This window comes from Aureobasidium melanogenum (assembly GCF_000721775.1).
Source record: "Aureobasidium melanogenum CBS 110374 unplaced genomic scaffold scaffold_23, whole genome shotgun sequence".
Taxonomy (NCBI): Eukaryota; Fungi; Ascomycota; class Dothideomycetes; order Dothideales; family Saccotheciaceae; genus Aureobasidium; species Aureobasidium melanogenum.
The window spans coordinates 339,618-364,153 of NW_024470075.1; the positions used below are offsets into that span (position 1 = coordinate 339,618).

The 24,536-nt window shown below is 50.1% G+C and overlaps 6 protein-coding genes across 6 annotated transcripts; 3 read left to right on the forward strand and 3 right to left on the reverse strand.

Moving 5' to 3' along the window:
- Positions 1-398: 398 nt before the first annotated feature.
- Positions 399-5,219, reverse strand: M437DRAFT_68809 (uncharacterized protein; the record flags this gene model as incomplete). Its single annotated transcript, XM_041025177.1, has 2 exons — positions 399-2,320; positions 2,387-5,219. 2 exons carry the CDS (start codon positions 5,217-5,219, stop codon positions 399-401), a joined length of 4,755 nt encoding a protein of 1,584 aa, XP_040876863.1.
- Positions 5,220-6,483: 1,264 nt separating this feature from the next.
- Positions 6,484-7,086, forward strand: M437DRAFT_20548 (uncharacterized protein; the record flags this gene model as incomplete). The annotated part of the gene is made up of 2 exons (XM_041019002.1): positions 6,484-6,616; positions 6,680-7,086. Coding segments are annotated over 2 exons (540 nt in total), but the record flags the coding sequence as incomplete, so codon positions are not given.
- A 3,099-nt stretch (positions 7,087-10,185) lies between these two features.
- On the reverse strand, positions 10,186-10,945 carry M437DRAFT_68811 (uncharacterized protein; the record flags this gene model as incomplete). Its single annotated transcript, XM_041025178.1, has 3 exons — positions 10,186-10,208; positions 10,308-10,666; positions 10,803-10,945. The coding sequence occupies 3 exons, from the start codon at positions 10,943-10,945 to the stop codon at positions 10,186-10,188; spliced, it is 525 nt and encodes a 174-aa protein (XP_040876865.1).
- Positions 10,946-15,492: 4,547 nt separating this feature from the next.
- On the reverse strand, positions 15,493-17,745 carry M437DRAFT_56215 (uncharacterized protein; the record flags this gene model as incomplete). The annotated part of the gene is made up of 1 exon (XM_041023007.1): positions 15,493-17,745. A coding segment is annotated over one exon (2,253 nt), but the record flags the coding sequence as incomplete, so codon positions are not given.
- Positions 17,746-20,703: 2,958 nt separating this feature from the next.
- M437DRAFT_87382 (putative T-complex protein 1 subunit alpha) lies at positions 20,704-22,560 on the forward strand (the record flags this gene model as incomplete). Its single annotated transcript, XM_041028630.1, has 3 exons — positions 20,704-20,743; positions 20,805-22,078; positions 22,132-22,560. 3 exons carry the CDS (start codon positions 20,704-20,706, stop codon positions 22,558-22,560), a joined length of 1,743 nt encoding a protein of 580 aa, XP_040876867.1.
- A 290-nt stretch (positions 22,561-22,850) lies between these two features.
- Positions 22,851-24,505, forward strand: M437DRAFT_68814 (uncharacterized protein; the record flags this gene model as incomplete). The annotated part of the gene is made up of 2 exons (XM_041025179.1): positions 22,851-23,461; positions 23,758-24,505. 2 exons carry the CDS (start codon positions 22,851-22,853, stop codon positions 24,503-24,505), a joined length of 1,359 nt encoding a protein of 452 aa, XP_040876868.1.
- Between the last annotated feature and the right edge of the window lie 31 nt (positions 24,506-24,536).

The window sequence follows — 24,536 nt, forward strand, 5'->3', positions numbered from 1 at the left end:
TGTATTCGTCATAAAATACGATCAGGTCCCGCCGAATGGAAAGACAACAACTGCTGAGATGAAGGAGGAGCACCGCAATCAGTGGCTTTCGTTTCTCCAGAACTGTTTTTTTTTTTTTTTTTTTTGCGCATATCCAGCCATCGTTGATGCTCAAGAATGCCGGAGCATATTCGGTTGACCATCGTAAGCGGTAAATTTGACGTCTTTCAGCAGGCTCGTCTGGAGCATGTCCGATGATAGAAACTGTCATCACAAGACCAAAGGATGCTGCCGACAAAGACCGCGGGAGAGTTGTTCAAGCTTACACTCACAAACGCTGCCCCATACCCACCCCTCCGAAGAGAACCAAAGGAGAGTTGTTCAGGCGGTGCTCACAAACGCCAAGTGCTGTTCACAGCTCACTTGTCTGCACCTTTGTCGGATTCGTATTTGGTACGGAATATCTCGAACTTTTCGACAATAGCTGCGAAGGCTTCGGTGGCAGCTTTGTCATCGGCCTCGACACGGTCGTCATCGCCAGCCTCTTGAACGTTAGATGAACGGTGATTTAAACTTCTCACACCCCCTATATCGACGTGGTGGCAATTCTTCATGTGTCTGCGCATGGCCGTAAATCTCGAATTACTTGTTCCACAAAGATCGCATATGAAGATCAAGACATGAGGCTTGCCGTCGATCATCAGACACTCAGGATTGAGTTTATAATGTCGGGAGCCGGCACCAAAGTATGGCAGCTGAGCTTCGGCCAGAGCCATCCACTGCCTAGGGTCGATTATGACTTCCGTTTGCTGACTAACCACGGCGAGATGTCCATGAGAGAGATAGTGGCAGCCCATGTCCTCAAATGAGAAGCCTTCCCTGCCGCATGGCTCACAAACCCACAGCGCTGACCGGCGGTTTATCCGCACATTCATGCTGGGAGGCGAAGAATCACGCTCCAGTCTGGAGATCCTTCGCCGAATGAACATCCCGGCTGTATGCGGGAGTAGTTTTCCCCCGATACTGATGTGGGTGACACCAGATTGCCAATCCTTATTTCTCACAACCAGGCTGTATGCAGGATTCTCGATCAGGGATTTTGACCTCGGAGTTGCTGCAACTAGATTTGCGGGAACATCTTCCTCAGCGCGAAGGGCGCGAACGTTCAGCTTCCTTGGCCTGGTTGACCTGCGTGGCCTGTTTGGCTTGAATGACTTGTGTAGCTTGGCTGGCTTGCGTGACTTGGTTGCCGTTGACTTGCGTGGCTTGGTTGACGTGTCCTTAAGTGTGTACATTCCACCCCCACACGATACAACATCAGCAACCGCACGGGGCGAAGACATGTGTGATTCATCACAGCGCAACGTGGGTGACACATTGACAGAGGATCCGCGTCTCCATTTCACAGTAGTTGTCTCGGATTTGCATTCCTCGCACGATTTCGTCTCTTCTGGCAGCTCATCATAGCTTCGTCTGCTCATGAAAAGTATGGCGATTCCGTTGCTTAACCAAGGCGAGCATCTGAGGACTGAGGCTTCCTTGTAGAAGTCAACTTTGGCACAATGCATTGTATGCATCAAGTACAGCATCTGTTCGTGTCCGTTATTGATCAACCGTTCTTGCATGGACAGCGTGTCTCCTGCTTGTCCCTGCCAAAGAGTAACGAGCCTGTTCAGATTCAACTGATACCAGAGTATCTCATTGTCCGGCACTCCCCAGTTCAGCAGTGATTCTTGGTATGTCGACGTGTAGATCATGAGGTCCAAGTTTGTGCGTGGCCATTTGGTCAGGACTTCGGAGAATGAGGCGAGGTCAGTCGAAGACCCGTCTGGATTAGCTTGAAGCATCACAACTCGCCCTTGGACCGAGTCAAGAATATCCAGCAGCTCGCGGTTGCTCTGGATCATGTATAGCAAAGTGCCCGAACTCGACACGGAATCCAAAACAAGCTCGAAAAATGGTAGTTCCGATACATGGTCGATCGCAGCCCAATCCTGATGATGTTTGACCCGTCTCAGTGAAGCGGTTGACGACACAAAACGGAGCCAAAAGGCATGGGCGACTCGCAACGCCCGGTTCTTGCTTTGATCCGATGTTGCCCTTGTCTTATAACCTCGACTGGTACGCATGACGACGATGATCAAGCTGTATTTATTGTCCAGATAGTCTAGCACGTCAAGCACTCGAGAAGGAGATTCCAGACTCTCCAGTCTCAGACGTTCATTCGTTGAAAGGTTATGGCCAGGACCCTGGATCAGAGACCATTTGCCGGATTTCTCCACAAAGGTTGTCGGAGTGGAACTCAAGTAATAGCTCAAGCGTCGATCGAACAAGTCGTCCCCTTCGTAGACCTCCGGTTATAATTGCTGTTTGACAAGACCGAACAGTTCCCGTGTTGTGGCGTCACCATGCTCAAGCGCGTTGCATAGAAGTTCCCGGTAGTTGGAATTTTTTTGTCCTGATGCAGCATCATCCTCTCGTGATGCCTGGCTAGCAATGGGGTCTGGTGTATCCGCAATAGCCTTATATGCTAACTGGAAGTGTCGTAGTCGTAGGGCATTCGCATCCTTGGGCTCTGTATTCACGGCACCATGAACCAGGAGATCCACGCAGTTCTCTATAGCGATGGGCCCACAAGACGAACTGTCTTTCTGCTCGCTACTGATGCCCGGTTGAACTTCCCAACGGACCTCGGGCCAGGCAAGTTTTCGCGCATATTCTGCCACAAATGCAGGAAGCACCTTTACCGGAAGCAATGGTCGAGCTCTTCCTTTTCCCGCCCCGAACGAATCCAGATGAAGGATTTGGCCGACAGTTCCTGATTGAGGTCGTTGCAAATAGACTGTCGTCCAGTGCCCGAGCGCTAGCCATGCGAACACTACCGAATCAACGTTTTTTGGTGCTTGTGAAAGAGAGGCCATTCGTGGGTACGGATCAGTCGAGCCAGACTCCACATACCGCATGAAGCGTTCATGCGCGTCATCTCCGATAATGGTCTGGACATCTGGGACGGGTATAAAATGTGATACTGAGTCCGGGGACTTCGTGAGTGTGACAATCGCGTTGACCATACTCTCCGAATACCATCCAGACTTGAGAACCTCATACTTTGAACGTGTAGGTGGTAGGAACCTACACATTTGCTCGAAACCCAGGATCCAACTCGCCTCAATCGACGGATACAGCCTAATGCGGTCGAGCAGCCTTCCCAGTGGCTTGCTGTAGTTTGACGAATTCTTTGATGACTGTACTGCCTTGAACAGGCGTTGCGTAAGTTCAAATCTTTCATCATGGTTTTTTCTAGAAATCTTTGTAGACTTTGCAGAAACTGGTTTGAAGCTTCCGTCGGCAGCTTTCTCAATCTCCTCGATATCGCTGTCGCTGTCACCGTCGTTGTTTCCTGCTCGAGATCCTGGAAGCACAGGTGATACTTTTGGGCCAGGATTTGATTCCCCTCGAGGGTTTTTCTCCATGGCGGCAATCTTCAGAAGAACACCCTGCTCTTGAAGCCACTCGGGATTAATGGCCATGACTTCGTCAGCGTCAAAGTCGTATGTCTGCTTAGCTGTTTCTCTCCCAGTGGCAGGTGGGCTGTCGTAATAGACTGGCATTTTGCGATCAAGGATCTTCTCATAGACCGACTTCAAAATTTGTGTTCGAAGGTCAAGTCCGAACGCTCGTGCCTCTGCAAATCCTCTGACGATAGTTTGAGGCTGGCCGTGTAATTCCTTGACGATGGTATCCACAGCAATTGGTCCACAGTCTATCTGATTGGATTGTTCAGTTTGTTCAACGAGCTGGACTGGCTCATTCCAAGTCAAGTACGGGAGATTGACGTGCGGTGAGATTGCCATGAGTTCTCCGAAAGCTCGTAGATATGTAATTGCCATTTTGTCCGTCCCGACAAATTCGCCATTGGCACCTCGTGGTGGTCGACGAGAGTTGCGTACCTCGACTCTGCCTTTTGATGAAGCTTCATCGAAAAAGAATGACACACAAACCCAGTGATTTCCTCTGGGATTCCAGGCCATGACCGCTTTCCTCACGTTGAAGGCCGTTCTGTTGAAAGGCCAGATTCCTAATGGCACGTAATTCACGTCACTACGGGCTTGTCGTACGTGCTCCTTCAACTGGTTGTTGATTTCGTCGGGTGTCAGAAATCTGCCAGTTCCGAGATACAGAGGGTTCATGCCGGTAGTGATGTAAGCTGTCCCTGGGGGATATGGTCCGTTCTCTTCGACGAGGTGTTCGACCATATTGTCAATCATCCAGGAGCGAGGGTCGTCGTATGTTCTGGCGATGGGGAGCGTCTCCGGGAGGTTCATGTCGACACCCTTGTCCGAAAACCTGATCGTATGAGCTTGGTCGCTGGAAAGACCCCTTTCCATACAGACAACCTCGACATAATCGAAGATGTCCTGCATGGGAACCACAAGTTGTCGTTCTCCTAAATCGAAGCGTCTCTCGAGGTCAGACTTCTCCTTGTCGAAGTCAAAATCATCCGGGCTTCGATGGGTGACCTCGGCTTTGCCTTTACTGTCGCCTTGATCGCCACCTTCGTCTCGACCCTCATCGCCGGCTTGAGCCTTGCCATCATCCCCCTGGTCATTATGACCGTTGCCGTCTCCGAAGAATACATCGTCGTCATCGTCCTCGTCTCCGAAGAAGAAGTTGTCGTCCATCTCAGGATCCTGATCAGGATCAGAGGACTCCATCTCATCAGTGTCGTAGGCGTTGGGTTCCTCATCCTGGGGACTTGGCTCTCTGCCATTGCCAATGCTGGCTGCCTCTGTGGTTGAGACCTTGGATGCGAGTAAGGCTTCCTCGAGGTTCAGGGCTTCCTCTTCGATGTCAGACATAGCCATGTCAGGAGAAGTGTCTTCCATGATGTCGTTGTCGGCTTCCATCGAGGAAAATTCATTCTGACCAATGTCGAGGAGATAGTCGTCGAGTCCTCTGTAATTCTGAACCTGCGTGTCGTCCGTATCGACTCTTCTGTCTGGTACGTCGTCGTGATCGTAAAGAAGGCCGGTCAGTCCGAATGGAGAAACTGCTTCTCGCATTTCTGGTGACATCCATTCCGGAGGCATCTCGAAGTCTCGCATGATGATGCGAGTGCCGTTCTTGCGTGCGAGATTGGTTGCGGCTTGAATTGACTCCTTGAGTCCGGAAAGTTCCTGCTGCCGAGCTGGATTGATGACCCCATGTTGAGGTTGAGCAGTGCTGTGATTAGCAGACATTGCGAAGAAAGAAGATGATATACTGTAAGAGACACTGTCGAGACAGTGCCCAGTATCTACTCACCGAATGAACGGGAGCAGGCTTCCACAATGAAGTAGAAGACTACGGAAGAGAGTCCGTTAACTACAGTTGTCGCTCCTACTGTTACGTAGAAACTGGGGGTTTGAGTCCCCTGGTCTTGACAATGCGACCCCGAAGGATCAGCAAAGATACCAAAACGAGATATGCTCTTTTCGAGCACAGACGGGCGAAGGTCTTGCGTTTTGTGTATGAGGAAGAAGAATTGGAGGTGGGAGGTTCGCGAAGTTTGAACAGGGTGGCTGCCATTCGTGCCTTCCTCATCTGTAGCACCTACTTTGACATGAAGGCACACCTCTGCACATTTGATTTTCTGACGTAACATCGAATGGTTGTTTCATACTTCTATCTTATGACTGTCGCTCCTGTTGTTCCTATCCTATCGTCGGGTTAGCTTGATGCATTGAAAGTTCGGCATTCCCAGCGTACCAATCCGTCCTGAGCTGTACAATCTCATGTCTTTCGATCTGTGCAGATATCCCACCAAAGTCAAGCAGTCACTCAACGTTTCTATACCACCTGTCCGAACAATTAGCATGGGCCAGAGGAGGGTGCAGAGACATCACCAGCATGTACCGCAACAGATCGATTTGACCGGTCATCCACCTTCGAGGCTTCCGTTGCCTAGCTATAAAACCGCACAAGAGATCGAAGAAGACTTGACTACCGCACGAGATCGCATCAGCTCTTCAAGACAACGAAGCGGTCAACTGCGATCTTATCAGCCATCCTCGAGCGCCGCCGCAGAACCGCACACAGATACTCTAAGCAAACATCTCCCTGGAATGACTGGACGTAAAGGACTTCAAGAATGACAGCAAGAACAACAAGAAGTGCTAGAGCATAAAAGAAAGAAGACATGGGTTGAAGCAGACGTGGTGCAACTTTTTTTCGCTTGGCGCCACGGAATTTGTTCTGTCGTCGCGTTTGCTTTGTTCTCTGAGGAACTCGACTATCCATCGCGCTGGAGATCTCACTTCTCTGCTCGACTCTCCGAATCACGATCAGAAAGACACCAATTTCGACATGAGAGGTTCGCTCTCTTGACCTGGTCAATATGTCAGAGCCAGCTACAAGGGATCGGCCAAGGTATGTTTCCCCAGCTTCCAACGGCTATCAGCGGCTACCAACGGCCTTGTTCGGCCGAACTCAAGCAGCACATGCTTACAGATCGGTCGCTATAGTCTCTTCAACGATCAAACCACCTCAGATGTGCTCGTCAAGTTCGGCATCAAGCATCAACTCTATGCACACAAGCATATCCTGGCAGCAAAGTCGGCGTACTTCAGGAAAGCATTCACCGGCGGCTTCTCTGTATGTGCCTGGTCGTTACTTACCATCTGTAAGGGAAAGCTTATTCTTCTATAGTCCACCTTCGCAGACGAGATCATCCTGACCGATGAACACAACCCAGAGAATCCAGAAGCAATCCAAGCGATGATCCGCCACATCTATGACCTACCCTTCAACGACCAAGAACGTACACCTCGGACGAACCTGAAGCAGATGGATATTGCTTTCCATATCGATACATTCCTTGCGGCTGATGAGTACGATGTTCCCACGCTTCGAGATGAGGTCCTATATGTCTTCTGGAAAGTGATGATGATGTCATGGGAAGTACCAAGCTTCTTCTACGAGATCAGTAACCTCTGCAGACTTAGCACTGGGGACTGTCGCCTCCGCGAGCTTGCAGTATCTTTTTGTGTCAAACATGCCAGCATGCTGTTCGAGGAGAGCTCCTGGGCTCAACAGCTACTCAGTCAAGATCCACTGTTCGGCAGACTCTTCGTCGCCATTGTCAAGGAAAACAAGCAGGATGTTTCCTGGCTCGCAAATCTCTCCACCCCTCTCAGACCATCATTCAGATGTATTGCTTCACATCCAGAAAGGGGCATTGAACACATCATCGCCGAGCTGACGACACTCGACGACCATTTCTGGTCCAAGTTCAAGATTGCGAGGCTGCTGCGTGAACTCAGCGCCGAACTAAGATTACGACCGGACTTCAAACTCGACTCCATGCACCACCTCAGGCTGTTTCCTGTGCGTGACCCTGATGGTAGCTTCCGGCTCTCTGCTGCAGACGACTCGCGATGGTTTATTCCAGACGCTCCTTACTTGTATCAAGCTTTCGCCGAACTCCTCCCGCTCCTGGACGTTGAAATCATCGATCAAGAGAGCCTCGAGCCTCTGCTTGTTAACATGGGTACTTGGAACAAACGCCTATCCCAGAACGTAAGCGAGCAAGAGACCATTGAGGGTTTGGATGAAGCACAGCAAGAGCAAGCCCGAACCGACTTGTTCCAGCAGAAGGTTCGCTATCTGCTCTGCCTCGTCAGACCCGAGAAACACGACTTCATCCAGCCTAAGCTCGAAAGAATTGCTTTCTATTCGGTCAAGTCCATCTCAATCATGCGAAAGATGATCGTTGACGGTCAAGAAGTCAAGGCGAAGGTCGTTCCAGCTGGCTTCTCTGTGGGCAAAGACCAAAAAGTTTACGTCGTCAGTGAGGATCTAGCCAGCAACGATGTTGACTACTACGAGTTGGCAGAAAAACTCGCTCCTCTTTGCAACTTCCAGACCAACCATATCCAGATTGCTGCCAGAATCCTCTTTCTCAACAAAACCTCAAAGATCGAAAGCATGCTATCAGAGAATCACATCTACACCGAGAAGGGCACGCCGAGGTACATGCCGCATCAGTTTGTGGAATATGCATGAGCAATCCAGCATCAGACCACAAAATGAGCGGGAGGTTGCACCTGTCCCGGAAAGCGACTGCAAGGTCTCCAGACCCTAGATACCAAGAAGTAGTGTAGCCCATTCATTTATTTTTCTTTCACACTGATTCCCATCCGGTAGGATATCTACCTTCTTTGTGTTCCAGTGAAGCAAATGTCAAGCACCACCAAGAGGGACAAAGAAAGATGTCTAATATAGTTCTTCTATCATCCTGCGCAACCTCACTGACACTTGAATGATTGCTTCCATGACCAGGTACAGTTTGTGTCGTGTTTCTATCAATCGCAACCTTATCATCGGGTTACAAATTAAGACTTCAGCTCGACAAAAAATCAAAGTGCGTGACCAAGACCAAAAAAGTGTATGTACCTCAGGTTCTACTTGCTCGGAGCCCCTCTTGTCCCTCCAAGGTTTGCCCGACCGGTTTCCAAGGAAGAGGGAGAGCAAGGACAATGCTTGTGTTTGCAATGTCATTCGAAGATGAGGTATCATACCGCTAGACCATCGCTACGGAACTTGAAATCAATTCAATTCTCATCACTTATCATCACATCACTTCTGTGCAAATATCGAGTTCGAATCCCACGTTCATCTACATTGTTGCACTTCTTCGATCTGTGAAAGATAAGACTCTACTCTGCTAACGTAGCAAAAAAATTGTAGCAAGTAGGAGTCGAGCCTACGTCTTCTCAATTACGGAAAACGAACTGGACGACAGATGTGGAGAGCATGTAAGAGATAAGGGACTGGCTGGCTATACCGCTATTTACACTATACAACGAATAAAAGAAACGACCAGAGACAAGCTGCCACAGAGGCAAAACGAAACCAAACTTCCACACCAGAGTGCCAATTGCTCCACTTTCCCAGACGACTAAGAGCTCGCTTCCTCTTCTGCCCGTTGTGATGTGGAAGAGGGTTTTCATGACCGAGCATTGGCAAGATTTTGCTGGTGTTGCGGAGGTTGATCAATTTTTCTGTTTCGACAAACCATGACCGTTTCTGCCAGACAGTTGGTTAACTTGCAGTTTGTCATGAGTGAGTGACAGATCTGTTGATCAAGACTGAGAGTTTGTGCTCTGCACATGCGAGACGATGATACAAGTTGATCCCAAGCAGCAGAGTGAAGTCATGCTTTCAGCTGCGTAGGTCAAGTGTCATGGTTGTATTTTAGAAAGCTCTCTTGCTCGAGAGGCATACGCATTGGCCTTAACAGACTTTTTGCGATGGCGCATGGCGCCTCGCAGCTCATAAGATGTTGATGTCGTCTGAGGGGCGTGGTTGATGCGCACGGTCTCCTGACAAGGAATTCTTCCAGACTATCTTCATTGGAAGAAGGATTGGATGTAGCGGAGAACAGGCTTTGCTCGTGACCGCAATTGATTTTGGAGCCCAGTAGCATCAAGTCCGGTCTTTCACAGCTTTTGGAGTTGTCAGAGGATCAGATAGCGTAAAGACTGGCGAAAAGTAGCATGAGTCGGATGATGAAGGATGATCGGCTGGCTTGCTGGGTAAGCAGCGTCTTGATTTTATGCCACGATGATGATCATGAAGACGACCAAGAAAATGCAGCTTTCGCTAGATCAAGCTTTCGATGTAGGATTGAGTGCCGAGAACAACGTAGATGACTTGCTGTATTGGCTTCTGCTTTGGTTTTTGAGATGTTGACGCCCACCATGATGGTGGTATGTCTCGGCTGGAGGGAGGAATAGCGGAATAGAATGCTACAGATACGAGATAGGTGCGGTTCGAAGGGCGCGTAGAGACAAGGCTATGACTGAGCTGTCCGCATCTCGACATGTTGGTGTCTGGCGTGACTCGCTCTCACTCTTCTTATCCTGCTCGTATTCTGCGCGCTGGTTTTCGTTGTGGGTTGTCCGTGCTCTTTCTGTGCAAGTCGCGTTTACTGTGGTGGTAGTTTCGGGGATTCTTTCGTCCTGTTGTGGTGTTTCAAATATGGAGTGTTTATTGAGGCATTCCAAGCTCTTTCTCTACTGTCCATGTGGTGGTGGGTGGTGATGGTGTTCATCATTTTGTTGAGGAGCCTCATAGTGAATCTTGTCCGTCTGGTTCGGCAGCCGTAGCATCGAAATCGTCGGTAAGGCTTTGGTAAGTCGATCTTGCGTGCTCATAAGGATGTTGTTAGTTGAGGAGACCTTGAGAGTCTTTGACACGAGAGAGCAGAGTTATGTGGTGGGAGATGGAACGCGAAGCAATCTAAAAATTGTCAGCGAATGTTCTCGAACGCTGGATGCAGTACTTACCACCAGGATCTAAGGCGGTCAGGTTGGCAGCGAGCAGGTCATGGCGCAACTGGCTTGTTCGGTCTTGTGTAGTGCCGACAGGATCTTGAAAATGGACACTTAGGCAGCGCCGCCGCAGGTTTGCGTTACATCTTGGAGGAGCTTCAGAAGGGTTTTGTTGATCGTAAAAGAGTCGGCCTCTCCAGGCTGTGGCAGCTGAGGTGGTAGCGCAATGTGGTTGATCAGATTCAGAACGTCCACCGTGTAGACCATGGCGCAAAGACTTCGCTATTTCAATCTTGTCGGACTTGCAAGTGGGTGGCAGAGCGATGTGGTTGATCAATCTTCGAACGTCTGCATGAGAAGGAACGCGGTGTCCACTGGATAGAGTATTGTTGCTGTGTCGTGATATGAGCGGCGTGATATGCTTTCCAAGTGTCCTGCTTTACTTTGTCAGTCATTTCAGTGTCTTGCCCACGTCGAGGTACTCACCCTTCTCTGTCGTCCTTCTATTACCTCGTTGAGTTCCTCCTCTTATCACCAGCCTGCTTTACCGTTGAAAGCTTCTCCTTGCCGTCCCAGATCCAGTTCAATCCCTTGCTCTTGTATTCCAACCTCTCAATACCCTGTCCTCTCTTCCTTATCCACCTTCCATCCATATCTTTCCTGTTTCTTTGTCTTTCCTTCCTTCTATAACCTTTTCGAAGACGTGCTTGTTTGATTTGATGACTTTGGAATGAGTTGGTTTACTGCAATGAAGGACTTTGCTGGTTGTGCTGTGCTTTTGTTTTGCTCCCGCCAAGCTGTGATGCATCGATGCTGCTGGTTGCCATGAATACATACACGTTGGGCTGGGTGACTTGGTCATGACGTAACTCCCTGTCTGGGTGGCTAAAAGGGCGGCACCTTCGTGGAAGAGCAATTTCGGATCTTGGAAAGTTGGGTACAAGTCGTAAATCAAAAGATGGCGGGTCAATGAAAAGTGCAGAGAGAAGGCGCAGTCCTGCAAAAGTTGATCTTACACATTGGAGAGACATCAATACTTGCCATCGGACAGTAAGAAGTTGTACAAGTTCGTGGCATGATCAGAGGAGTTTTGTTGTTGACACTGAGTACTGATAGGTCGGAGGTGGAATGAGCTCGGCGGCCTTCGCCATCATCTCGAGAGCTCATTGTCATGACAAGGTACAACGAGCAAGTCTGATAAAGCCTGAAGTGATTCATGGTGACGATCTTGTCAGAAAATAGAGCTGGTTTGTGATTTTTCGCCTTCATGTAAGATTGCACGGTCCCAGTACACTGGCCAAGACGAGAGTTGTCGACAAATCCGTGTCTTTTGTTGATCATGCTCCGCAAAGCGTCGTGGATTATTGTCTCTTCAGGTCACAAGTTTTGAGCGCTTGAGGTAGACAGTACTTGCGGATTGGAATACCGCATTTCATGAGCCAAGTCATGTCGCGCGGCGGAATGTGATCGAGAAAGACGAGCTTAGAGACACTGACATGATTGGTGATGCTGTGTTGAAAGCCATCAAGGGTGAAAGTTCAGCGGACTGTCAAGAGAAACGAAAGCATTGATGAAACGACCTGGTCAAGCTTTATCGGCATCAGCATTGAAGTTGCGTGCCACGGAGAAAGACACAAAGGATCCAGAATGTCGACAGACTTGTTGTCGGGGACATGAAAGCTGCAGGATCTCGACCCGAAAGGACCGCACCTCGCAGCTTGCGGAGATGGCGATTCAACGAGTAGACGAAGTGATGTCGTTTTGGACTTTGATGTTGACGTTGAAACCGTCTCCACAAACTTCGACTTCTCCAAAGGTTACTCAGTATCATCAGAATGGAATCATCGAGCTGGGAGTATGCAGGTAGATTCGCATTCCAAGTTACGCTTTGCATAACTTTTAGGTGTTGCAGATAGAACTCACAGAAAGGGGTGAGACTGCAATATTCTCGAGGAATTTAATCTCCTGCTTGTTCAGCGGAGACGATGTGACCAAAACGCTCTCTCAAGGATGCCGATGGCCTGCTCAATTCCTGTAGTACCAGTATAGGGGTCTAACAGGCAGAATGAAGTGAGAACGTGAAGGCATGCCTGGCACAAAAGAGGCCAATATGTCTTGTGTACCTCATCGCTTGCGAAGATGGCGATCTAACAAGTAGAGGAAATGATGCCGTTTTGGACCTTCCGCATCTTAACCTTTGACGTTGACGTGAGAACCGTCGACTTTTCCGAAAGGTATCAGGACTTGACAGTCTTCATGATAGCGGGAGGACACTGCGGAGGACAAGCTTGTTGCGGAGGACAAAGGCCAACCATAGTGCCAATGTCCTGGTCAGGGTCTGCAATCGCATTGAACTCACGTGGTCCGGATTCAGCTTGCTAATGGCTCGATAAGACTCCTTGAGCTGTCTGGTAGTTGCGCTTGAGCTGTAGCAAAGTTGAGGTCAGAGAAACTCATTTTCCAGTTGCTTGGGAACCTCAACCAAGGATGATCGCAAGGCGAGCCAATGATGGCTTTCGTGGACAAAATGATCAGGCAAAGAGCCTTTCAAGGTCGGCCGTGGCAGAGCTCTGTGAGACAAACAGTACGAAAGTTACTATCATTCCAAGATGCTGTACGTCTGCAGTTTGTGAAGCGTTGTGACAAGGCAACTGACTGACAATGAGCTCGAGGCATTGTCAACATCGAAACAAGAGGCAGATAGGCATAGAAGCAGATAGAAATCCTTTTTGATTGGATCAGAGCTGCAATGTCTTGAGTCGCCGCAAGAGATGCCTCAAATGCATGAAGCTTTCGGTGAGCGTTTCGTTGTCTTCGCGCCGAGTCTCCGACGCATTGCGACGACGAAATGAGACCCAAGAAGCAGCGGAGAGAGTTGTAGATAGCTGCAGTCTCCAAGCAGAGTGGACCCGCGAAGAAATTCAAGTTGGGACAGCAAGAGAATCATGCAGGTCGCTCAAATAGCGTAGAAGTCCATGACCACCTCTGCGCAGCGAGCAGACTTCCTTCGAGAACTGTAAAGGTAATCCCACGAAAGGACATGTTTCAGGCCAGCCAGCAGCTTCGCGGATCTTAGGATCCACGTATCCATCGTTGTTGACCGCAAAGCTACCAGCACGGCGCGACTGCGAGACTAAACCCAGGAAACAGTGAAGAGAACCTTAGATAGCTGGGGTTTCCAAGTAGAGCGAGCCTGCGAAAAGATTCAAATTGCGGACGGCGGCGTCAGAGCAAGAGAAGCCTCCAGAAGTCGCACCAATAGTGTAGAAGTTCATGTCGTTGAAAGAGACCATTGCCTTGTTGAGGCGGGATGCAAACGTGTGCAAGCGGAATTTGGAGCTGCTCAACACCAAGTTGACGAGTCTGAAATAATCATCGACGGGTGAATGCGTGGAAGTTTGAGCCCTCTGTTTCACCATGACCCCCGAGCACTCGTGCCGGCAAAGATGGTGGAGGCGAATCTGGAAGCTCGCTCTGTCCCAGTCTCGATGTAGTGAGCCAGTGTCTTGCTGAAGTTGTGGTTACATGCTTTGGCTGCGTTGAGTTTGTCGACTTATCGTTGTCTCTCAATCTCATGATTGAGCTCACACTCATTGCGAAATGTTCGTGCAGCGAGTTTCTTGTCTGCTCGAGAGGTTCTCTGGCTCGTCGAATCTGACTAAAACCCGAAACAAAGTCTGATTCTTGGTGATAGCTGAGACTGGGCGACAGCAAGAGAGACGGACCGAATGAAGCCGACTGAAGTAGAAGAAGCGGAAATACTTCTGCACAACCTCCTCATCGTCCAGTACAGGTGAGAAACGATCCGGTCTTCCACAAGGTGATGCCGTTGCCGGACATGGTCGCCTTCGGCGAAAACAAAGCTGTGCGAGCAAACAAGAACACCAGTGGACGTCGGAAGATCTGGTCGAAGGCCGCATTCCTGGAGCTCCCCAAGCTGAAAAAGCTGGGAGGCACTCGAACTGTTCTGTCTGAATCGTCAGCCTGGAAAGAATGAAGATTGATCGCTTGATACTTACCACCACTCCTCCATACTCCGAACACAATAAACGTACAGCCCACCCACCACCCTTACGTTATCCGTACAACCCTCCCACCACCCCATACAATTGCCATTTTTTTTGTTTGTTTTTTGACCTGCTCTTTTTTCTTTGATGTTTTTGTCTTTCTTTTGCTTTTTTTGGTCTTTCGGTCTTTTCTTTCTTTTTTTTTTGTGGTGTTTTGACTTTTCTGCTTTTTTTTTTTTTTTTTTTACCCCAAACCCACCCCTCCGAAGAGACCAAAGAGAGTTGTTCAAGCTGACACTCACAAACGCTGAGAGTTGTTCAAGCGATACTCACAAACGCTAAACGCGCTGACAACGCCCAAGAGTCTATGGCTTCTTGGCACGACCGCTGCGGCGAGGAGTGTCGCTGCGACGAGGAGTGTTCTCGCGACGAGGAGAGTTGGGGCGGCGAGAAGAGCTCGCAGCGGGGGTCCACGTCGAGGCGGCTGCTTGGGGAGCAGGCTCAGGGAATCTCTGATGAGGAGGTACTGCATCTCCTCTGGCCTGTATCGTCACCGGTGGGGACTCGCCTCGTGTCTGCCTAAACGTCTCACTGACGCGTGAATTGCCGAGCATACGTCTTTGCTCACCCGGGGCAAGAGGAAGCTCAGGCTCCGACTGCTGAGATTCGACATCCATCTTGTCAGGGTCGGGCTGTTGTGTAGGCTTGGACAATGGAATTTTCGTGTCCACATCATCAGCCCAGGAGAACCTGGGATCCGGCAATGGACGTTTGGCCTGCTCAGCCAAGAATTTACCACCCACTCGTTTGGCGGTTTTGACCATAGCAGCTTTCAGGTCATTCGAGAGAGATGGCTGTGCATCCACGTCTGCAATAGCCTGTCTCATGGCGTCCATGTCGAAGTCTTCTCTCTTCTCAAGTTCTGAACGGTACTTGGCGAGGACTTCGGCATCAGCTGGCTCTAAACCCGTACGAGCTCCGTCTCCAGCAGGGGTGGACTTCTTCTTGTGTCTCTTACGCTGCTGCTGTTGCTGCTGGTCGCCATCCTTCTTCTTCTCATCCTCACCCTCAATACGGCGCTTCCTGATGGTGATGAGGTTTGGGAAGTTCTTGCTCGTCGGAGGCTGGTTTCGAATCATGCCAGACACGAAATCGTTCTCGGAGATGATCTTGCAGTTCTCGGCAAGATTGTCGGGCCAGAAACTGGTGATCATCTTGATAAACTCAGCCTTCTTCTTGCCTGAGCCAGGCAAAACCCAGCCGACGTAACCGTTCTTGATGGCGGTATGCAAGGGTTGCATGTTGCACACGACAACCTGACCATATTTGGCTCGCGACCACTTGACGTTGACAAATTCTGGAGTTGCAATGAATTTGACACTGCCGAGCTTCTTGACATCGTTCTTGACCAACGAGATGAACTGAAGGTCGCCTTCTGAACCTTGTGTCTTGCTGGTCGTGCTCACTCGGACTCTGTTGTCGCCAGATCCTCCTAGAGGCTGCTCCACACCATCGACACGGTATGTCCATCTTTGCAGCATAACCTTGAACAACGACTCCTGACCGGCGTAGTCGGTGGTGATGATGATGTTGTGGGGCTCCACACGCACGCCGTTGGCCGGAGGAGGATGCTGCAAGATAACCTTGATCATCTGACATATTGCGTCGGCCTCATGTTGATTGCACAATGAGGTAGAACCCTTCCAAGAGACAGATTGGTTCTTCTCGCCACTAATGTCGATAGCAAATCTGTTGTTGCCATCGTATGCAGCTCCAAGATGCTGCTTGAAGCAGTCCTTCCAAGTCTCACGCACGGGCTGGACCTGCATTGTGACCGGAGCATGAATGAGTTTTCCTCCGTAGAAGATGTCGCTGATTGGGCCTCCGATCTCTGGATCCATACGGTGCTGTACTTCCAGCTGGACATAGCTGAGGGTGTGATCTTCACCGGTTTGTGCCCTGCGGTTCACGACCTTGTGCATGACAGACTCCAATTGGATAACGAAGAACTCGTTTCTGCCCTCAGCCAATGCCCTGCCTCTGATCTGTCTAGGGTCACCAGCGCCAACTGCGTTCTCGATGGTAGGGAATGGTACCAAGACTGTCAGCATGTCGCCAAGGTTGGCCTGAGCAATTTCGTCCATCGCGGCGAGGGTTGGTTCGAATGAGGCCAAGGCGTCGTTCGAGGCGCCGTTCATGGTCGTGAAGGCGGCATCGACTTCCTCCCAGTATGCCTTGTAGAGCTTTTCTTGTAGCTCGTCCTTCTCGGCTATCAGTTGGCGGCGTTGTACTGCCGTCCCCTTCTCCTTAGAGATGAGCTTTTCGAGAAGTCCAAGGTAGGCTTTGGCATCGTTCTTGCTGGCATGATTCTTGGGCCAACCCTTGATGGTGCGGATGAAGTCTGCAATGAACTCTCTATCCTTGTGTACACCCTTGGACGGGTTCTTGGCGCCACCGAGGGTGGCTTCCATGATGTTCCAGTACGCATCTTCCAAAGTCTCGGCTGCGTCATCTGTGCCAGCCATGGCCACATCGTTTTCAGCGTCGCGCTTGAGAGAAGGCTTGCCTCCCTTGAAGCGGACTAACTTCAAACCCATCTTTTCACTACCGGCGGCGATGCATTTGGAGAGCAGCTCGTCAACGGCAACATTAGATGGCGCAGTCACCAGGATTTTCTTTGCAGAACCCTTCTTGCGGTACTTCTTGTTGAGAGTGAGGTACAGCAAGATGATGGCCGCCATGTCGACACTCTTGCCGGTGCCAGGAGGGCCAACCAAGAGGGAGATTCCTGTGTCGTTTTCGACAAAGTGCTTTGTGAACTCCATTTGCTTGTCGTTAAGGTTGAAGGTGTCCTTTGCTTCCTTGAGGAACTCCTCTTTCATGCCTTCGTATTGCTTGATCTCTTCGGTCCAAGCATTCCTCGAGACTGTCGAGGGAGTTGGTGGAGCATCGAACAGAATGTGATCCCAGTCGATACTCTTATCGCGGGTCAGTCCTTTAGCAGCGACAGAGAAGGCCGCGTGTTGACGAATCACCGAAACCTCGTTGCCCGTCACCTCGACTGAACAGCTGACGGTCTCTTTGTTGAACTTCCAGAAGGGTCTGCCTGAGACTCTGGCAACGAATGTGACGTTGGGTGTGTCGAAGAGATTCTCCACGACAGTTCCTTTGTAGACGTATTTCTTGAGCTCGGTGGCCTCCGGGGTCTCGCGTTCATAGAACGTGATCATAACAGGAGTGTCGGGCTCAGGAATGAGCGATACACCCTTCAAAGAAAAGGCTTGAAGGCTGGAGTAGATGTCGACTTTCCACCAGTCATCAGTACCGGGGGGGGCGATGGTGTTGCGGAACGGTTTGAAGAATGCCTCAATCTTGCCATCTTCCTCTGCCAGACGCTGGTCTCTGATTCTTGTCACTGTACCGATGGCACGACCAAGGCCGAGCATACCCGCCGTACATGCTGTCTTGACATTGGGGAAGACATTCGGTCTGACGAATGCAGACCATGTCCACGGCTCTAGAATTTCTTCGCCGTCCGGGCCAGGTGTGGCCAACCAATGTTTGGCCATCCAGTGTGGCACAGGCGCATCAACCCATGGCTTTTTGTCTTCAGTGATTGGACCTTCATGTTGCTTTGTCCAGAACCAGTAAAAGTCGTAAATGCAACATTGCTTGAAGCAAATTTGCATGAACTCACTGAGCTTCGCAAGCCTTTCAGCATTCTCTTGATGGATCTCCTGGTGTAGAACGATGCAGTTGGCCGTCTGAAGCATCACGATAGCCTGCTCCCAAGGTTGTAGGGGGCCTTTGGAGTTCCACACACTGATCAGCTCATTGATTTCCTTCTCCGTGATGTTGTGCCAGAGTGGTCGTGCGATTTGTTGGACACCCAAAGGATCAGGGCGACCGGCAGGGAGGAGGTGAGTTTCGACCTGGAGAAGCTTGTTCTGCTTGACCAGCTCCTGAAGCTCTTCGTTGTTGGGATCAATCAGCGGTTCTTTCGGTTTGTTGGACATTCTGAACCCAATCTCGACTTGGGAACTTTCGTTACCAAGACGCTTTCTGTTGATGCTGTTGGGGAAGATGCGGAATGTAGCGTCCCTCTTGTCAGGTCGCTCAATGCAGATAGTCACCGAGGGCACTTGAGTTTCAGGAGACCATTTGACTTGAATGAAGTGCTTCTTGCGCTCCTCCTTTCGCTTTTCGTCGTCAAGCTCGGTGACCTTTCCTCTGGAACGAAGAAGACCAAATGTCGTGAAGTGGTTCTTCTTGGTTTCACCCTCTTTGACAGGACTAACTATCGAGAGAGTGTAAGGCTGCTTGCTGCGGAATTTCTTGAACTCGACCGGGACGTCTTCTTGTCTGAAGTCACCAGTGACGGCCGCGGTCTGATCGTCGGGCTTTTGCAAGGAGCGCTTCATCTCGTCGGTCAAAGTCGTTCTGATGGTCTGGCCCTTGCTGAGCTTGGGAGGAGTGGCGTCGCCATCGGGTTCGGAATCAGAATCATTGTTATTGAAAAGATCCTCATCGATGAGATCCTCGAACTCGATGTCAATGTCATCGACAATAACATCATCAGTCCTGATGGGAACTGGGGAGGTGGTGCAAGAAGCAGACATTGCTAAAAGCGAAGATATACTGTAAGAGACACTGTCGAGACAGTGCCCAGTATGAAATACCTAACGTTTGACCGAAAGGTATGCTCCTACGGTGAAGTAGAAGACTACGGATTTGAGTCCCGTTGACTACAAAGCTGACCACAAAGGGTCGGCGGGGAGGGTTTATACGTACCTCCTGCTAGCTATGCGCGTAGCAGGGAGACCAGAGAGATGCGCAAAAAAAATGCGCAGGCGAAAGGGCGGTGTTGGTGCGCTAAGAAGAGAGGATGGTTTGGAAGCGCAGAAGCGGCTTTGTGGTGGACGGAACCGCGCAGACGCACAAGCGCAGCCACGGAACTTCACTTCACTTTTTTACAACCATCTACCTTTGCTGATTTCCAGATCTGGACGAGTGCTAAGAGCAAGAACCAGAAACTCCAAGCAGATTACATGCTGCTTAACTTTTACCTGGAAGAAAAAGACACCCGATAGTTGAACCTACTACACAGCTATAGGCGGTATATGGGCATCGATGTCCCAAATTCCACTCCCGTTGCCCAAGTAGACTTTACAGAAAGAGATGCATCACCTTGTTCTACGTCCTCATCGAGATACGTGGGTTGCCTGCTCTTGGGTGCCCGCCTGTATGGGAACCAATCCGCAATGAGTCCAACGATGGCAACCAGCTGGACACAAAGCAATTCGCTCACAAGACGCACAATTTTCACCGACAGACCTTTGTTCATTTTCTTTGACGAAACTTGTACATCGTGTACAATCAAACATTCGCACAGTTCGACCAAACGTCTCTTACGCGAGTCCACGTTTCCCAGGAAGACTTCCAGATACCTGAGATTGAATTTGAGAGCCGCCGAATGATTTGTTCAGATCTATGACTGATTGCTGACTTGAGGGGTTTGTCCATGTAGTTCCAATGCCACCATAGTGCTGGCCACTGAATCCTGCTGGCCAAAAGATCGTACTCGGATTCTCTGCCGCACGCAATATTGACTGCACGCTGAAGATACATCGGCCAGGCCTTAGCGATAAATTGATGTCAACGTTGGAAAACGATCCGCCATGTTGTTCGATCATGCCTTGAGGCATAGTTGCCAATACGTATCGGTATAGAGGAGAGGACATGCGAAATATATTGACAGCTACTTGAGAATGCCAGATTCGACGAGGCTCTCCTTGGATAGCCCCAATGATGATGTATGCATCGTGCCTTCACATGGGTCCATTCTCGGGCTCGATCGGTGAGGGGGAAAGGCCCTTGTGTCAAATCTGCGGTGTGCGTGTTACCCCTAATGTTTCTTGAAACTCTTTTTCCTCCAACACAAGAGGCGATGGTCTAGCGGAATGATACTGCACTTCTACTCGCTGCTGTGGAAGGGTTCATGGATAGTCATTAAGTTGGCGCCCTACCCACAGTAGTTTGAAGCTGCAGAGACCTGAGTTCAGCTCCCAGTTGCCTCATTCTTTTCTTTCACTGAAAGCATATCCTATCTCAGGCATCTGGTGGATTTGGTTTCGATCATGATGCGAGGTGACACTGGCCTTTCTCCAGGATATCCAACCAACATTGCCTTTCTCCAAGGTAGGCAGAGAATCAAAGATCAACCAGCTCTCCTCTGAGGCAGCTGATAAGAATCCGAAATCGTGAGGTGCGACAAGCAAGGAGGGAGGTGCATAAATTCTGAGGTTGCGGAGGTCGAGCGCCAAGCACCGAAGCCCGTCGTCCTTCGTCTTTACCAAATTATTATCGGCCCAACACAACATCAGCTCACCTCGCCGCCATACACCATGCAAATGTTCGAGGCACCGAGGAACGCAGGAACCCTGTGTCAGTTGATTTCCTATCAGTACGCTCAAGATAGACATTCGCTGACGTCTTTTCCAAACAGTCCTGGGCGGAACAAAAATCAGCGGATCAGACGTACGAGACCAATGCGTGCAAGCAACCCAAGCGATATCGAATGTCGTGCGGTCATCCTTTGGACCCAGTGGACTGGACAAGATGATGGTCGACGACATTGGTGACGTGACAGTTACCAACGACGGTGCAACCATTCTCTCCCTGCTCGACATCTCCCACCCCGCCGGCAAGATTCTGGTAGACCTGGCCCAACAACAAGATAAGGAGGTTGGAGATGGAACAACATCAGTCGTGCTCATCGCCTCAGAGCTGCTGCGCCGCGCCAACGAGTTGATGAAGATGCGCATCCACCCCACAACCATCATTACTGGATACCGCCTGGCCCTGCGTGAGGCTGTCCGTTACATGAGCGAGAACATTGCCACCAAGGTTGATACTCTGGGTCGCGAGTCGCTCATGTCCATTGCAAAGACCAGCATGAGCAGCAAGATCATCGGTGCCGACTCAGACTTCTTCGCTAACATGGTTGTCGATGCCATGCAGAGCGTCAAGACTATCAACAGCCGCGGCGATGTCAAGTACCCTGTCAAGGCCGTCAACGTCCTCAAGGCCCACGGAAAGAGTGCTACAGAGAGTGTCCTGGTCAAGGGTTACGCCCTCAACTGCACCGTCGCCAGTCAAGCCATGAACACCCGTATCGTTGACGCAAAGATCGCCTGTCTTGACATGAACTTGCAGAAGGAGCGCATGAAGTTGGGCGTACACATCACTATCGACGACCCAGCACAACTCGAGAAGATCCGTGAGCGTGAGGCTGGTATTGTCTTGGAGCGTGTCGACATGATTCTCAAGTCTGGCGCCAACGTCATCTTTACCACAAAGGGTATCGACGACCTGTGCTTGAAGTCTTTCATCGAGAAGGGTGCCATGGCTGTTCGTCGTTGCAAGAAGGAGGATCTCCGACGTATTGCAAAGGCCACCGGTGCCACCCTTGTCAGCTCCCTTTCCGACTTGAACGGTGACGAGAAGTTCGAGGCCAGCAACCTTGGTCACGCCGAAGAGGTTGTCCAGGAGCGCATCTCCGACGATGAGTGTATCCTTGTTAAGGGTACCAAGGTTCACACTTCCGCTTCAATCATCCTCCGCGGTCCCAACGAGTACTCGCTCGACGAGATGGAGCGCTCTGTTCACGACTCGCTTTCTGCTGTCAAGCGTACTCTGGAGAGTGGCCGTATTGTTCCTGGCGGTGGTGCCGTCGAGACTGCCCTGCACATCTACCTCGAGGAGTGGGCTACCTCGGTCGTACGTATCCTATCTGTAAATTCTATTTGATTCGTTGCTAACTCGACATACAGGGCTCTCGCGAGCAACTCGCCATCGGCGCATTCGCGCAATCCCTTCTTATCATCCCCACCACCCTCGCCGTCAACGCCGCAAAGGACAGTTCAGAACTCGTTGCCCAACTCCGCAGCCGCCACGCCCTGTCACAACGCCTCTCTGCCTCGGAAGGTGGCAGCGGCGACGCACACACCGCAGCTACCGTACAACCCGCCACCGAAGACGAGAAATCGCTTGCCAAGAAGAAGAACTACAAGAACTACGGTCTGGACCTCACCAAGGGTCGCGTTGTCGACAGCTTGAAGATGGGTGTTTTGGAGCCCGCCATGAGCAAGGTCAAGCAGTTGAAGAGTGCTGTCGAGGCCTGTGTGGCCATTATGAGAATCGACACGATGATCAAGCTCGACCCCGAGAACCAGGGTGGTGATGATGGTCACGGTCACTGAGGAGAGTAACCAAAAAGCATGTGTAAAAATACCACGGATTCCCGATTTTTTCTGCGAAACATTGAATGAAAGATACCATTAGACGTACAACAAAACGCCTTCGTTTGCGACTATGTCATGAATTGTCTGGTGTAAGATATTGACCATGAATCAGGTCCCACATATCTCGAATCCTTCCGTCCGTAAACCTTATACAACTCATCGTGATCTCCAAGTCTCTTAGCGAAGCTATCCTAAACAGCAACAAACCACAGTCGATACAGCAGAACATACAGAACAATTGCCTCACCATGTCTGAAAACAAAAACTCACCTCAACTCCTCCTTTTGTACACTCTCTTCGCAGCTACCATCTACCTACCACGCCTAACCACACATCTGAACACGCCGGTTACTGCCTCTTTGGTTTCTCACCTCATCATCTCTGTGGTATTTTGGAGCACACTGACTTTCATAATGATTGATGTTCTCCACGACATATCCAAAGTCTTGGGGTGGATATCACGACCGGGTTTTGACTTCGACCTTTCCGATCACATACGTGCTCAGTGGCAACTTCCCGGATCAGAAGGAAACGGATTCTGGATCAAGTTGGGTATCAGCGCAATTATGGGTGTCTGGTCTACATTCAACATATTCTTCAGTACCGCAAAACCACAAGCCACAGACTGGGAAGCAGCAAAACGCAACATCGCAGCAAGAAGAGAAGCACAGAAAGTCGCTGCTGCAGAGCAAGGAGGCGTATTAACAGCCGAGGATACTGGAATTGAACCTGCGTGGATAACTGTGTGGTTATGGGTTGGTTGTGCTTATGCATACGCCAATGCCATATTCGATTCGAGAGAATGGTTTTTGAGTATGCTGAAAGGCGGTGTAAAGATCGAAAGAACTATAGAATGGCAGTGGGTGTGTCTTTGTGCCCCAGTGCTTATTTCTGCTCTCGTGGGTTTTGCTAGGTGGAGATGGAGTGTTACAACAAATACCAGAGTGATCAATGTGAGAAACATCGAGAAGAAGGAATTGGGCCATGAATCAGGTGCCAATATAGCATGAATCCTTCAGCTCGTAACTCGTATACGAGATCGTATTCACTTTCATCATTCAAAAGCTTTCTGCCACAACTCGTTCTCCAACTTCCTAAAAGCAAAACCGACAACTTCTGCACACCTCGTTCCCTGCCATCCTTTTACAATTGTAGAATGGCGCGAAACAAAAATGGCCCACCACAATTACTCCTCTTCTACAACATGGTCGCAGCCCTCCACTTCGGGCCAAGACTATACACCTACCTACAACTCCGACCTTCCACCTCCTTAATCCTACACACAACCACAATAGCCTTTTTGATCAGCGCAATTGCTTTTATAGCCATTGACGCGTCCCTGGGCATTTCCCGCGTAACCTACAAATTACTCGGATTCCTGTTGCGATACTTCCTAGACTATCATGTCGACACTTCCATCGCTGAACATTGGAAACTGTCTGATTTGACAGAATGGTTGCTTGGAGTTGTGATAGGTATCGGCGCGATTGTCTGCATGATTAAAATCAAAGCAGGTGGTTGGGAAAACGCAAAACGCAATGTTGCAAGGACCCACAAAGCCCAGACGAAACCTTCAGCAGCAAAAGACTTGGGTACTGCAGAAAGAGGAGGTGTGCCCAAGCAAGATGATCACGAACCTTGGTTTCTGTGGGGTTGTTGGGCTTATATGTACTCCAGTGCTGTGTTCGAGTCCAAGGATTGGTTTAAATCGGTGATTCGTGGTCAGGATGTGTCACAGCCCAGAGGAAGGGAAACCGAGTGGGTGTCTCTGTTTGGACCGATGGTGATTGCAGTGGCGGTAGGTCTTGCCAGACGGAGATTGATTGCGAAGACTAGAAGGGTACAAGTGGAGGAGAAGGAAAACGTTGGTGAAGAAGGAGCGACTGTCACAGAGAAGCAGTAGATCTGCACATAGAAATTAAGAAGCGTCGATG